At 44.9% G+C, this 16,487-nt stretch overlaps 1 protein-coding gene across 4 annotated transcripts in view; it reads right to left on the reverse strand.

Moving 5' to 3' along the window:
- Window positions 1-16,487, reverse strand: part of LOC110537435 (cell adhesion molecule DSCAM) — a 142,765-nt gene that overhangs the window by 51,790 nt on the left and 74,488 nt on the right. For 2 of the 4 annotated variants that reach the window (XM_090192262.1, XM_021623480.3), the window contains exons 4-9: window positions 11,924-12,070; window positions 11,421-11,699; window positions 10,965-11,240; window positions 9,671-9,967; window positions 7,220-7,495; window positions 678-956 (exon numbers count right to left, since the gene is read on the reverse strand). In XM_090192262.1, the coding sequence (XP_090048388.1) occupies window positions 678-956; window positions 7,220-7,495; window positions 9,671-9,967; window positions 10,965-11,240; window positions 11,421-11,699; window positions 11,924-12,070 (1,554 nt within the window). Of the gene's footprint in view, window positions 1-677; window positions 957-7,219; window positions 7,496-9,670; window positions 9,968-10,964; window positions 11,241-11,420; window positions 11,700-11,923; window positions 12,704-16,487 lie in introns of those variants that run through there. The other 2 variants (XM_090192264.1, XM_090192263.1) reach the window with 2 other exon arrangements.

Raw genomic sequence — 16,487 nt, forward strand, 5'->3', positions numbered from 1 at the left:
TCCCCCTCCTCAACTCTCTTCCCTCCTCACCTCTCTCCCTCCTCAACTCTCTTCCCTCCTCACCTCTCTCCTCTCCTCACCCCTCTCCCTCCTCTCCCCTCCTCACCCTCTCATCTCCTCACTGCTTTATATCCCCCTCCTCACCTCTCTCCCTCCTCAACTCTCTTCCCCCCCACCCCTCTCCCTCCTCACCCCTCTCCTCTCCTCACCACTCTCCCTCCTCTCCCCTCCTCACCCTCTTATCTCCTCACTGCTTTATATCCCCCTCCTCACCTCTCTCCCTCCTCAACTCTCTTCCCTCCTCAACTCTCTTCCCTCCTCACCTCTCTCCTCTCCTCACCCCTCTCCCTCCTCTCCCCTCCTCACCCTCTCATCCCCTCACTGCTTTATATCCCCCTCCTCATCTCTCTCCCTCCTCAACTCTCTTCCTTCCTCACTCCTCTCCCTCCTCACCGCTCTCCATCTCCCTCCTCACCTCTCTCCTCTCCTCACCCCTCTCCCTCCTCTCCCCTCCTCACCCTCTCATCCCCTCACTGCTTTATATCCCCCTCCTCATCTCTCTCCCTCCTCAACTCTCTTCCTTCCTCACTCCTCTCCCTCCTCACCGCTCTCCATCTCCCTCCTCACCCCCCCCCCCCTCCTCACCTCTCCTCACCCCTCTCCCTCCCCCTCCTCACCCCTGACGATGAGCTGACTCTGGTGTTCCACGGTGGCGGCCTGGTTGCGTGCGATGCAGGTGTAGTTGCCATTGTGCAGGAGAGACAGGTTGGAGATACGTAGGGAGCTGGTGAAGTCTATGTTGTCGATCGTTACGCCGAGGCTGGCCGGGATTGGCCGACCGTCCTTCTGCCAGGTGATGAAGACAGGCTGATCACCTGACATCACCACGCACGGAATGAACACACGTTGGCCAATAGAGAAACGAGGGAACTCGAAGGGATGGATGGTGGGGGGAACTGCAGGAGAAAGAGACGGGTAGAGTTATGGAAAGGGTATTTATGTTTGTATCTTAAAGCAAGGATTCAACTTAGTTAGTTCTGATCAACCATCCTCATCCCCATCTAGTTTCTAAATGTATTAATAGCATGGCTTAACACCATGGAGATGCAGATGAGAGAGAGAAATTAATTACATTTCCCCTTGCGGAGAGGCTGGCTGTCCTCTACCTCTCCCTTGTTCCCTCTTTCTCTCACTCTCTCTTCCTCTGTCTCTCTCTCTCTCTCTCTGGGGACACTATAGCCATGGTGCGAAGCAGATGCTTTGAAGAATTCATGATTTAAAATAACATTGAAATAAACGACACTTCAACAATTATTTAATTCTCAACAAAGTAAGAATAATGGGCTCCTGGGGATTCCCACTCTTTTCCTCTCCTCTCCGCAGCCTCAGAATGCTAAGCAGCTGAGAGGCAAATTAGGTACAGTGGGAATGTCGTTGTTCTGGGCTTTGTTTAGGGCCACAGTCGGCGTGATTTCCCCCACCTCGCACAGATGTTAACGTGGCGGCGCCGCCGAGACCCGTGAGAGAGGATTCCGATTGGTACGTTCTTTCTGATACTTCAAATTATGCAGCACCATTATTGAGGAAAGACCAACTGGGCACAAACTGGTTTAATCATTGTTGTTTCCATGTCATTTCAATTAAATTATGTTGAACCAACATGCAATAGACGTTTAATTGACATCTGTGCTCAGTGGGGAGAGCCGTCTGAGGTTATGTACTGTAGTGTACTGGCAGACTGGCATAGCGGCTGTGAATGTTCAGATCAGCTGACGATGGGATTCTTTACAATGTTAGTCATGGCTGGTCATGGCTGACATCAACACCATCATCCCAGACACCCTGGACCCACTCCAATTCGCATACTGCCCCAACAAATCCACAGATGACGCAATTTCTATTGCACTCCACACCTGGACAAGAGGAACACCTATGTGAGAAGGCTGTTCATCGACCATAGCTCAGCACCATAGTGTCCTCCAAGCTCATCACTAAACTAAGGACCATGGGACTGAACACCTCCCTCTGCAACTGGATCCTGGACTTCCTGACAGGACACCCCCAGTTGGTGAGGGGAGACAACAACTCATCCACAACGCTGACCCTTAACACAGGGGCCCCTCAGGTGTTTGTGCTTAGTCCCATCCTGTACTCACCCATCCTCACCCACAACTGAGTGGTTGCGCACGACTCCAACACCATCATTAAGTTTGTTGATCACTGAAGACAATTAGACAGCCAATAGGGAGGAGGTCAGTGACTGACTGTTAAGGGTCAGCGTGATGGATGGGTTGTGTGGTGCCACGTCAGCAAGACGTTGAGGGAGACTACAGGAAATGGAGGGCCTAGAGCTTCACATTCTTCGGTGTCCACATCACTAAGGAATTAACATGGTCCACACACGCCAACACAGTCAGGATGAAGGCATGACAACACCTCTTACCACTCAGGAAACAGAAAAGTTTTGGCATGGGCCCTCAGATCCTCAAAATGTTTTACAGCTGCCATCCAGGACCTCTATACCAGGCGGTGTCAGAGGAAGGCCCTAGACATAGACATTTCTCTCTGCTACCGCACAGCAAGAACTCTGAACAGCCTCTACCCCTAAGCCATAAGACTGCTAAATACCTACCCAGACTATCTGCATTGACCCTTTTTACACTAGCTCTTTTGACTCATCACATACGCTGCTGATACTGTTTATTATCTATCCGGTTGCCTAGTCACTTTATCCCTACACAACAGTAGTAGATCATCAAGGACATCAACCACCCAAGCCACAGCCTGTTCACCCCACTATCATCCAGAAGGCAAGGTCAGTACAGTTTTTATTTAGTTATTTAACCTTTATTTAACTAGGCAAGTCAGTTATTTACAAAGACAGCCTAGGAACACTGGGTTAACTGCCTTGTTCAGGGGCAGAACGACATATTTGTACCTTCTCAGCTCAGAGATTCGATCTAGCAACCTCTCGGTTACTGGCCCAACTCTCTAACAACTAGGCTATCTGCCACCCCATAAAAGCTGCATCAAAGCTGGGACCGAGAGACTGAAAAACAGGTACTATCTCAAGGCCATCAGACTGTTAAATAGCCATCACTAGCTGGCCTCCACCCAGTAACCTGCCCTGAACTTAGTCATTGTTACTAGCTGGCTGCCACTCGGTTACTCAACCCTGCACCTTAGAGTCTGCTGCCCTATGGACATAGACATGGAATCAATGGTCACTTTAATAAAGGATCACTGGTCACTTTAGGGCTAGGCCCCTTTTTTCTCAATTTCTGCCTGACTGACGTGCCCAAAGCAAACTGCCTGTTGCACAGGCCCTGAACCCAGGATATGCATATCATTGGTACCATTGGAAAGAAAACACTTTGAAGTTTGTAGAAATGTTAAAATAATGTAGGAGAATATAGCACAATAGATATGGTAGGAGAAAATCCATAGAAAAACCAACCAGAATTTTGTTTTTGAGAGACCATGCTCTTACAATGGAATGTTATAGTTCCCAGGATGCAATACCTATGGCTTCCACATGGTGTCAGCAGTCTATGGTCAAGGTTTCACGCTTGTAACTTCCAAAACGAATAAGAAATATCAGTTTTAGTACAGGGACACAGTCTTGGAAATTCGACAAGACGCACCTGCTAAAATCAGTTTCCTATTGAACACACTTCTTTCCGTAAGAAATATTATAGTTTGATTACATTTAAGGGTATCTGAGGAGTAAATAGAAACTTATTTTGACTTGTTGAAACAAAGTTTAGGGGTAGATTTTCAGATTAGTTTCTCTGCATGTTGAACAAGTGGATTATCAAATCGATGGCGCCAACTAAACTGACTTTTTGGGATATAAAGAAGGATTTTATCTAGCAAAACGACACTACATGTTATAGCTGGGATCCTTTGAATGACAAAACAGAGGAAGATTTTCAAAAAGTAAGTGAAAATTCATTTGTGAATTTATGAAACCTGTGCCGGTGGAAATATATTTTGATGTGGGGCGCCGTCCTCAAACAATCACATTGGCATACTTTCGCTGTAATGGCTACTGTAAATCAGACTGTGCAGTTAGATTAACAAGAATTTAAACATTCAACCGATATAAGATACTGGTATGTACCTAAATGTTTAATATCCATAATTTTTACATTATTTATTTGAATTGAATTCCAGAATTGAATTCCAGAATTGAATTTATTTGAATTCCAGTTTCACCGGAAGTCACCGCTAGCGGGACGCCTATCCCTGAGAGGTTATTAATAATGTTTACATACTATTTTACTCATTTTATATGTATATACTGTATTCTAATGTATTCTAGTCAATGCCACTCCAACATTTCACGTCCTAATATTTATATATTTCTTAATTCCATTCTTTTACTTTGAGATTTGTGTGTATTGTTGTGAATTGATTTAGATACTACTGCACAGTTAAATACTACTGCACTGCTGTAGCTAGGAACACAAGCATTTCGCTACACCCGCAATAATATCTGCTAAATATCTGTATGTGACCAATAAAATTTGATTGATTTTGATATGCACATATCTACCTCAATTACCTCGTACCCCTGCACATCAACTCAGCACTGGTACCACATGTGTAGAAAACCCTTACAGTCCCTCTCATGAACTAACTCATAGCCCTCTCTAACTCTTGAAACAAGTAGCCTACCTAACTCTGCCTGACTCCCTGACTCTGCAGAGGCGGGGGATGGGGTCCCATTGTTTATAGGCTACTCTGTTTGCATCTCTGGAGCTCTCCAGTTACATGCCACAACCAGTGACCTCTGATTAGGACATTTGACCGCCCATCACCACCTTTGATCCTGCTGAACTGCATCTCCACAGTACATCTGTCCAATAAGCAGGTGTGACCAGGACAAGTATAAAAACACAATCTAGCCCAGTCCGGGGTAAGTTTTCAGCAAGCAGTGGCAGAGTGAGGAGCATAAACCTCTGCCCTGCACATCAACGGCTGGGCCACAACCCATTGACCATTTCTTCTGCAGCCCTGTACTCTCCCAACACACGCTAGTGTTAGCGTGTCACTGACCTGCAAACCACTATCACTGTCACTACAACACTTCCACCTAGTCCACTTCCTGTTTGCTGTGTGTGTGTGCCTGTCTTGAGTGTGGAAATAATGTGTGAATTGCATCCCTGTCTCCTACCGGTCATTTCCGTCTTCTTACCGGGATGAGGGGGCAGTTGCACCTACATCTAAACCACCTCTATTAGAGACCACCACATGGTGGAGCTCTTTTTCACTGTCTATATAGCCAGGTTACTTATATAACCAAGTTACTTATTGTGTATTTATTACTTATGTACTTTTTAAATATTATTTTTTGACTTGTCTCTGCATTGTTGGGAAGGTCACGTACAGTGGCTTGCGAAAGTATTCACCCCCCTTGGCATTTTTACTATTTTGTTGCCTTACAACCTGGAAATAAAATAGATTTTTTTGGGGGGGGTTGTATCATTTGATTTACACAACATGCCTACCACTTTGAAGATGCAAAATATGTGCATACCTATTCACCCCCCCCCCCCCCCCAAAGTCAATAGTTTGTAGAGCCACCTTTTACAGCAATTACAGCTGCAAGTCTATTGGGGTATGTTTCTATAAGCTTGGCACATCTAGCCACTGAGATTTTGCCCAAGGACAAACTGCTCCAGCTCCTTCAAGTTGGATGGGTTCTGCTGGTGTACAGCAATCTTTAAGTCATACTACATTTTCTCAATTGGATTGAGGTCTGGGTTTTGGCTAGGCTATTCCAATACATTTAAATGTTTTCCCTTAAACCACTCGAGTGTTGCTTTAGCAGTGTGCTTAGGGTCATTGTCCTGCTGGAAGGTGAAACTCCATCCTTATCTCAAATCTCTGGAAGACTGAAAAAGGTTTCCCTCAAGATTTCCCTGTATTTAGATGTGGTATGACTTAAAGATCATTCCTTAAATTCTGACCAGTTTCCCAGTCCCTGCCGATGAAGGACATCCCCACAGCATGATGCTGCCACCACCATGCTTCACTGTGGGGATGGTGTTCTCGGGGTGATGAGAGGTGTTGGGTTTGCACCAGACAGCGTTTTCTTTGATGGCCAAAAAGCTCAATTTTAGTGTCATCTGACCAGAGTACCTTCTTCCATTTGTTTGTGGAGTCTCCCACATGCCTTTTGGCGAACACCAAAGGTGTTTGCTTATTTTTTTCTTTAAGCAATGTTTTTTTTCTGGCCACTCTTCCATAAAGCTCAGCAGATACTCCAATATCCGCTGTGAGGTTTTGCAGCTCCTTCAGGGTTATCTTTGGTCTCTTTTTGCCTCTCTGATTAATGCCCTACTTGCCTGGTCCGTGAGTTTTGGTGTGCGGCCCTCTCTCTGCAGGTTTGTTGTGGTGCTATAGTCTTTCCACCTTTTTATTATGGATTTAATGGTGTTCCGTGGGATGTTCAAAGTTTGGGATATTTTTTATAACCTATGATCTGTACTTCTCCACAACTTTGTCCCTGACCTGTTTGGAGAGCTCCTTGGTCTTCACGGTGCCGCTTGCTGATGGTGCCCCTTGCTTAGTGGTGTTGCAGACACTGGGGCCTTTCAAAACAGGTGAATATATACTGAAATCATGTGACAGATCATGTGACACTTAGATTGCACACAGGTGGACTTTATTTAACTAATTATGTGACTTCTGAAAGTAATTGGTTGCACCAGATCTTATTCAGGGGCTTCATAGCAAAGGGGGTGAATCCATTTAAATTACAGGTTGTAATTCAACAAAATAGAAAAAACGCCAAGGGGGATGAATACTTTTGCAAGGCACTGTAAGTAAGCATTTCACTGTCAGTCTACACCTGTTGTTTACAAAGCATGTGAAAAATACAATTTGATTTGATTGTAAGAGCCATACCTTTTACTGAATATACCTTTTATGGCATATATCTGTAAAGTGCCTATACAAGAGGCTCTAACACACTTGATTCATCAAATCAAGGTCCTTCTGAGTAGATCATGAGTAGAATCATGTGTGTTAGAGGGGTGACAGGTAGCCTATTCTAGATGCCATTGCCTGAATTTACAACCGCACAACTGGTAATTACCACCTTGCTACTTGGTTATGAACATAGCATAAAGCCCGCAGATAGCTCTACAGGTTGGGACCCCTGATTTATATCTTTAACTGAGTAGGTTAAAGGTTTGAGTGAATACTGTACCTTTCACACTGACGTGCACACTTTGGCTGGTGGAGAGAGAAGGTGAGACCAGCACGCTACACGTGTACTCTCCCTCATCCACATCCTTCTGTACATCATACAGCTTTAGCGTGCCATTGTTCTCAAATGCCCGCTGCCGGTGGTTATAGGGGAGCAGGTTGGCGTCCTTGTGCCATTTGATGGAGTAGTACGGGTAGCCAATGACGCGGCAGTGAATGTACATGTCCCGCCCAGCAATGGCGGTGAGGTTTTTCATTGGTCGTATGCTGGCAGGCCCTTAATGGAGACAGAAGAGAAATACCTCTCTTAAAATGATTTTGAGGCTGAGAAATGTGAAACTTTAGAAGTTTGAGATGTTTAAGTGTGTCAGAAACCATGGAGACAGACAGGGATTCATTCTGAAAGACAAGGACAACATTTATTGGAGATTGTAAAGCATATTAAAATACTATACTCCATTGGGACTTGCTAAGTGCCATGACTACAATATCCTACTATTAGTATAATATCAACACCTCTTTTTCCTGTAATTAGGAAATAAAAGGCAATCATTTACATAAATCTCATTGAATAATAGTAATATAAAATCACCCTAGTTCCTCGTCCCTGGGACCGATCCATAGCTGAGTGTTCCAGAGGGCGTGTACCTACTTTCCTATTTTAAACTCTCCGAGGTGAAGTGAATATTATCACACTGTTCTAGCACCTGCTAGACGCTAGGCATGATTGCATTTGACAAGCATTAGAGCACAATGTTCCCACTCTCCACTTATGAACATATTATCAAAAGCATTACTCATGTTCCCCTTGCTCGCTCTCTCACACTGCTGGAAAACCAACAGCATGTAACCAACACAGCTCCAAAATACAGACCCTACCAGGGATACTGACTGACTATTAGGATATTTAACATACTGTAGATAGATGACAGTTACCCAATCCATCCTGTATTGCCTATAGGAGCCATAGGAAAACTAATACTTTACAGAAAGGTACAAATCTAGAGTTAGGTACTGTAGCTAGATAGAACAGTTGAACTAAATCTGTGGTGGTGTGCACCTCTAGCGCACCGTAAAGGCATACACGTTGCTACTCTCTTTAGCATGATTAAGAAGCAAACAATGTGAGAAACAGTCATTACACTGTCTCTGCTATGCCACCTGTGGATATTTATCTTCTACGCTCAGGCTGCATTCAGAAGACATGGACACTCTGCTCAGCTCCGCTCTCTTCTGCGCTAGGCTAGCTAACCTACTGAACTGGAGACTTTAGCATCCCCTCACTAAGCCCATGCTTAGCTACATTATTGTGCTTTCCAGTGGGGAAAACCATCAAAATGAGTTATCCAATATCTAACACAGAAGGCCTATCCTTCTCTGTTTTGAGCCTTTATAAGGTAATGAATTAGCATTGAGTGGAGGATGAAGGGCCTGGAGTAGATAGACCCCTAGTAACCATGGTGATAGTCAGTCTTACAGTAGCTGGCTATAGAGCTGCCCGGCACCTCCCTGCTGAGTGTAGATTGCTCCTCAGTCAAATGCTAGTGCTAGTGTAAATCAACTTAATGGCGCCCCAATATAAAGCCATCAGTGAATGTTAGATAGGGAGTAGGGCATTAGAGAAGTTACCGCTGACACCAGTGAGTGATGATTGCAGCACTATACGAGCCCCTAGGATAATCTGGCATGTTTTGAATAGGAAATTAAATCAAAAGGAAAAAGATGGGTACAGACAGACAGGGGAGCTAGTTGACACAAAGATACACACATCGACACAGACAGAACGACCGTAGGGGAAAACAGACCAGATAGAACACGCTCACACACAGACACATGTACAAAAACACAGACACACACGTACACACATTCACATATTTGTGACATACAGTACGTAAACAAAACAAGAAGGAAATAAACAAAAAATGTCTCACAACTAACACACAACATACACAGAACACACAACTAACACACAACACACACGGAACACACACTAACACACAACACACACTGAACACACAACTAACACACAAATAACACACAACACACACAAAACACACAATTAACACACACCACACACTGAACACACAACTAACACACAACACACACAGAACATACAACTAACACACAACACACACAGAACACACAATTAACACACAACACACACAGAACATACAACTAACACACAACACGCACAGAACACACATTTAACAGACAACACACACAGAACACACAACTAACACACAACTAAGACACAACACACACAGAACACACAAACAACAAGGAGACACTGAAACAAGTTCGAAAGAGGTTAGTCAGGCACTCTCAAAGGATCTTCGGAAAAAAACACATGCATCAGGAAAAACAACAACAACAACAACAAATTAATTAATAATTCATAAATTCATAAATGTGTAAAATGTAATTGTTTTGGAGGAGCTGATCTGACAAGCACCTCTTACGTTTATTCGCGCCTGGTAGGAGACCGCCCCGGCCGAATTGTTGCAGATGCACCGGTAGACACCCCCGTCTGGTCCTGTTGTCTGGCTGATGTTCAGGTGGCTGATCACATGGCCCTCCTGGTCGGTGTAGTGGCCAATGCGGTGGCGGGAGTCCCTGATGACCGGATCGTCGTCCAGCGTCCACATCACCCTGGGCTCTGGTGTGCCTTTCACCGTGCAGAACAGTGACACAAACTCGTTGGTTCCAAACACTTTCTCACTGAAGGAAGAGATTATCTTGGGCGTGCCGTCTGGAGAGAGGGGGAGAGGGAGACAAGATGAGAGGTGGGTTAGAGTTAAAGATACTTTTTTTCTAGTAGATCTAGATACCAATTTAAAGTCAGCTGCATTTTATCCACCTTAAAGGAAAATTCCACCCCAAAACTACAGTATTTTTTGGTATTTGTTTCATTGGTCCATTGTTGATATATTCCCCAAATGTTTTGCTTGTCATTCGGGTCATATTTCTGTATTTTGAAAGTTACATATCTTGAAAACTTGATTGCTGACAAGCAAAACATTTTGGGATTACATCAACAATGGACTAATGAAACAAATACCAAAAGATAGTTGTTGGGTGGAGTTTTCCTTTAAGGTCAAGGTGATGATTAGGTTTGGGTCGACTGATCCTAGATATATGTCTAGTATGTCTAGTTTATAAAAGGAGAATTCATTACATTGTCTCTTTGCCAGATACAGTAAATCAGGGATAAAAAAAAACTGTTGACCTCAAGTCACATGCATCAAAGGATCATGATGAGCACTAATACTGTATATCTCAGTGGAGAGGATTTGGAATTGTTCCTACTCCTCCTCCCCCCTCCTCTTCCTCCTCCTCCTCATTATAGATTATCAATACCCTCTTTATATTGGTCCATGGCCATGGGAGACAGTTGCCACAGCAACAGAGTTCAGGCCATGCGAGCAATGTGAGGCTTGTTCAGATAATCAAATCATAGGGGCTGTGGCAGGGCTTTACTGCAGCCCTCATTAGCACTCACACACAGACACCTGATCAATGGTTGGTGTTCCCCAATTCTGCAGTCACACAAAAACACACATGCAGGCAAGCACACACTCACATGCATGGACACTCACACACAGATGCATGGTCACACAATGCTCACATGCACATACACACTAAAAACACACAACTACCCAAAAACAAAAACACACAGGTTTTCTGCTGCGGTTGAAAGTAACATTGTTAACCCCCTGACCACACAGACATGCACTGAGAGTACTGACCTTCCAGGATGACCTGGACAAAGTCCTGGGCGGACATCTTGCCTTTCCTAGCGAAGCACTGGTAGGCTCCTCCATCACTCTTAGCCATCCCAGCCATGACCAGGTTCTCCCGGTTGTTGCCAGTCATACGAACACTGTTCCCAGGGTATATAATTTCTCCATTCCGGTACCAGGACAGGTCGTACTCCTCCGAACCACTCACGCTGCACGACAGAGACACCTGGCTACCTACGCTGCCTTTCACCTTCCTCGGGCTGACCACTGCCTTCAGGGGCTCTGGAAGAGGGAGAGGGAGCTTATTTCTCTTGTCAATGCGACATACTGTATATCAGCTAGAAATGTATGAACTTTGAACAGTATCCAACTCTGAACAGTATTTCAGATATACAATTAACAGATGAACAACAAATATACTGTACATTTAGCACAACATGCTGCACACAGTCTATTACTGACCTTTGACCTGCAGCCTCCCCACTACCTCTGCATTGCCATAGCTGTTCCACACTTCACACACGTAGCTTCCCTTGTCGCTGGGCTGCGCCCTCTCTATCAACAGGCCCGTCACACTCTGCCTGAAGCGGCTGTCCGGCTCTAGCGGACGGTTGTCCTTCAGCCAGCGGTACTTCGGGGCCGGGTGACCAGACGCCTTGCACGGCAGCTCCACCCGGTGTGATGTCATCACCTCGCGACGCTCAAAACCATCCAGGATGACCGGCCCCGAGTTGGAGGGGTCTGAGGGAGGAGCAATGGCCAAAGGTGAGAGAAATGCAATAATTTGGTCAAAAGTATGCATTGTTAGCAATACTCAGTTGACTAGCTTGGAGCAGGTCCAGATTGAAGGAGTGAAGTGAAACAATAGTGAAACCTAGTGATATTCAGAGTGTATTCCAGGCTATCATTGGCACTCAAACTTGCACAACAGACTCGTATCCAAGCTGTACTGTCCCTCTGCATACCTGACACAAAGAGGCGTGCGCTGTTGCTCTGCCTGGTCTCTCCTGTGTAGCGGTGGCGTGTCATACACCTGTAGTTATACAATCCGTCCTCATTCTGCACGTCCAAGATGTACAGGGCTCCCGTGGAGGTGATGAGGAACCGAGGCGCTGCAACATAACAAGACACAGCTAATCGTTAGACATATGCAGCATTCAACCTGCTTATGTAGCATAGGAGCAACATACTGTACAACCATACAGCTGTGTGGCATATATGCTTTCTTTTTCTTTTTCATTCACAACAGAGTGGTATCAGAATCATCCTGCATGTACAGATATGATTCAACAAATAAAAACACTAAAAACAGCCATAGCAAAACTTGATATAGAATATCCATGCGGCTTGGTAAATATTTGCAGAGTTGTCTTCTGTGATGTGCCAGGCGACGAGACTCCAGACACTGAGCATCTGCTCCAGCCCATTTAGCTGAACACATCTGAGAGGGAATGTGACACGGCTGTGTGTTGTGGCAGTCTAACACCGCTCGTTATCACATAGCTCATCGCTCTGCTCTCTCTCTCTGGCGGAACTCTCTCTCTCTCAGACTAAAGCAGAGAGATCCGGGGACAGAGATCACACAGCGCTTTGATATGGCACCGCGGCGCAGCTCAGGTCGGATGTGCTAATATCATGCTAATTCGTGGGAAAACTGGAAATGGGGGGAGGTCGTCAACGTTTAGGAGGACTAATGCCTGATAGCTGCCGGAGCTGTCATAGCAGGAGCTGGTAGGATATTCCTCAGACAGAGATGATGGAGGATGCTGTTTAGGATGGGGTTGCGAATGGCATGTGCACAGTACCTCCCATTTCCTTCCCATCTATGCCAGTCAGTGTTGAAGCTATGAGAACTGGAACAGTGACCTACACCTCTTATTGAATACTGTCTGTAAAACACAAAACCCATTACAGCACTGCAACAATCTACACTATTTTGACCCCATTTTCTATTTGATATAGAAAGGGAAAAAGGAGAAATGAGACATACTGTATTGTATTGGCCTTTGTGCAGAATGCTACAATAATCCATAGAAGGCAGTAGCGAACCTGTGTTCATGTCCTTGATGTTTAATTAAAGAATATTGATTCAACCTTGTGATATTTTACATTTGATAGAAAGAGGAGAGTTGAAATGAAGAAGGAGAAAACACAGAGAGAAGGTGAAATAGAGAGAAAGAAAGAGATACACTATAACAGTGCATTCAGAAAGTATTCAGACCCCTTGACTTTTTCCACATTTTGTTATGTTACAGCCTTATTCTAAAATGGAGTAAATACATGTTTTTCCTCATCAATCGACACACAATAGCCCATAATGCCAATGAAAAAAAAGGTTTTTAGACATTTCTGCACAACTGAAAAACATATTTACATTAGTATTCAGACCCTTTGCTATGATACTTGAAATTGAACTCAGGTGCATCCTGTTTCCATTGATAATTGAGATATTGAGATATTTCTACAACTTGATTGGAGTCTACCTGTGGTAAATTCAATTGTTTGGACCTGATTTGGAAAGGCGCAAAAACCAAGGTTGAAGGAATTGTCCGTAGAGCTGTGTTGAAGGAATTGTCCGTAGAGCTGTGTTGAAGGAATTGTCCGTAGAGCTGTGTTGAAGGAATTGTCCGTAGAGCTGTGTTGAAGGAATTGTCCGTAGAGCTGTGTTGAGGCACAGCTCTGGGGAAGGGTACCAAAACATTTCTGCAGTATTGAAGGTCCCCAAGAACACAGTGGCCTACATCATTCTTAAATGGAAGAAGTTTAGAACCACCAAGACTCATTCTAGAGCTGGCCGCCCGGCCAAAATGAGCACTCGGGGGAGAAGGGCCTTGGTCAGGGAGGTGACCAAGAAACCGAAGGTCAATCTGACAGAGCTCCAGAGATCCTATGTGGAGATGGGAGAACTTTCCAGAAGGACAACCATCACTGCAGCACTCTACCAATCAGGCCTTTATGGTAGAGTGTGCCAGACTGATGCCACTCCTCAGTAGAAGGCACATGACAGCCCGCTTGGAGTTTGCCAAAAGGCACCGAAAGGACTCTCAGACCATGAGAAACAATATTCTCTGGCCTGATGAATCCAAGATTGAACTCTTTGGCCTGAATGCCAAGCGTCATGTATGGAGGAAACCTGGAACCATCCCTACGGTGAAGCATGGTGGTGGCAGCATCATGCTGTGGGAATTTTTTTCAGGGACTGGGAGACTAGTCAGGAACGAGGGAAAGATGAACGGAACAAAGTTCAGAGAGATCCTTGATGAAAACCTGCCCCAGAGCTCTCAGGACCTCAGATTGGGGCGAAGGTTCACCCTCCAACAGGAAAATGACCCTAAGCACATAGCCAAGACAACGCAGGAGTGGCTTCTGGATTAGTCTCTGAATATCCTTGAGTGGCCCAGCCACAGCCCGGACTTGAACCCGATCGAACATCTCTGGAGAGACTTGAAAATCGCTGCGCAGCGACGCTCCCCATCCAATCTGACAGAGCTTGAGAGGATCTGCAGAGAAGAATGGGAGAAACTCCCCAAATACAGATGTGCCAAGCTTGTAGCGTCATACCCAAGAAGGCTCAAGGCTGTAATCGCTGCCAAAGGTGCTTTAACAATGTACTGAGTAAAGGGTCTGAAAATGAAAACGTAATATTTCAGTTTAAAAAAATGAACATCTGCCAACATTTCTAAAAACCTGTTTTTGCTTTGTAATTATAGGGTATTGTGCATAGATTGATGAGGATAAGAAACAATGTTATACATTTTAGAATAAGGCTGTAATGTAACAAAGTGTGGATAAAGTCAAGGGGTCTGAAAACATTCCGAATGCACTGTATATACAAAAGTATGTGGAAACCCCTTCATATTAGTGGATTCGGCTATTTCAGCCACACCCGTTTCTGACAGGTGTGTAAAATCGAGCACACAGCCATGCAATCTCCATAGACAAACATTGGCAGTAGAATGGCCTTACTAAAGAGTTCAGTGACTTTCAAAGTGGCACCGTCATAGGATGCAACAATTCCAACAAGTTAGTTCATCAAATTTCTGCCCTGCTAGAACTGCCCCAGTCAACTGCAAGTGCTGTTATTGTGAAGTTGAAACATCTAGGAGAAACAACGGCGGTAGTGGTAGGCCAAACAAGCTCACAGAATGGGACCACCGAGTTGTGATGCGCGTCACTCGTAGAAATCGTCTGTTGCAACACTAACTACCGAGTTCCAAACTGCCTCTGAAAGCAACGTTACCACAAGCACTCTTGGTCGGGAGTGTCATGAAATGGTTTTCCATGGCCGAGTAGGCACACACAAGCCTAAGATCACCATGCACAATGCCAAGCATCGGCTGGAGTAGTGTAAAGCTCACCGCCATTGGACTCTGGAGCGGTGGAAACACGTTCTTTGGCTTCACCATCTGGCAGTACGACGGACGAATATGGGTTTGGCGATGCCAGGACAACGCTACCTGCCCGATTGCATAGTGGCAACTGTAAAGTTTGGTGGAGAAGGAATAATGGTCTGCCGCTGTTTTTCTTTTCATGGTTCGGGCTAGGCCCCTTAGTTCCAGTGAAGGGAAATCTTAACACTACAGCATACAATGACATTCTAGACAATACTGTGCTTCCAACATTGTGGCAATAGTTTGGGAAGGCCCTTTCCTGTTTCAGCATGACAATGCCACTGTGCACAAAGCGAGGACCATGCAGAAATGGTTTGTCGAGATCAGTGTGGGAGATCTTGACTGGCCTGCACAAAGCCCTGACCTCAACCACATCGAACACCTTTGGGATGAATTGCAACGACGACTGCAAGTCAGTCCTAATCATCCAACATCAGTGGCCAACCTCACTAATGCTCTTGTGGCTGAATGTAAGCAAGTCCCTGCAGCAATGTTCCAACATCTAGTGGAAAGCCTTCCCAGAAGAGTGGAGGCTGTTATTGCAGCAAAGCGGGGGCCAACTCCATATTAATGCACATGATTTTGAAATTAGATGTTCAACAAGCATATGTGTATGTGTGCACATACTTTTGGTCATGTAGTGCAGATATAAAAGGAGAGAGAGAGGGAGGCGAGAAGGATGCAGCAGCAGCAGTGCATTGTGAGGAGCGAGCGTTGACCTAGTTAGAGCATGGATTTGATATCCTGAAGGGCTTTTCAGCTTGTGATTTACATGCAGTTGTGTGTGACAGGCAACCACTGGTAAAATGAGGGGGAAAGGAGAGTGTTTGCGCATTCGTGTGTGTGTGTGTGTGTGTGTGTGTGAGTACTTGCATGCTAGACAAACACATCATCTCTGCCAAACCTTTTAGCAGAGGAGAATGGAATCCTAGTGTTTTCTAAACCAATTACACTCCTCAGTAGATGTGATATTTTACAAGCTATTAAACAACTCAACTGTTCTTTATTTTCTTCAAGACAAGACAACCCTAAGTGAGACAGCCATGCAGGTTAAGAAAAATAATTCATTTCCAAGCTATTATAAATAACATATATCAAAGGAGGGGGAATCAGTCAGTCTCTCCTGTCCTTCCTTCTT

The sequence above is a fragment of the Oncorhynchus mykiss genome, chromosome 12 (assembly GCF_057628025.1).
Source record: "Oncorhynchus mykiss isolate SJ-2025 chromosome 12, ASM5762802v1, whole genome shotgun sequence".
Taxonomy (NCBI): domain Eukaryota; kingdom Metazoa; phylum Chordata; class Actinopteri; order Salmoniformes; family Salmonidae; genus Oncorhynchus; species Oncorhynchus mykiss.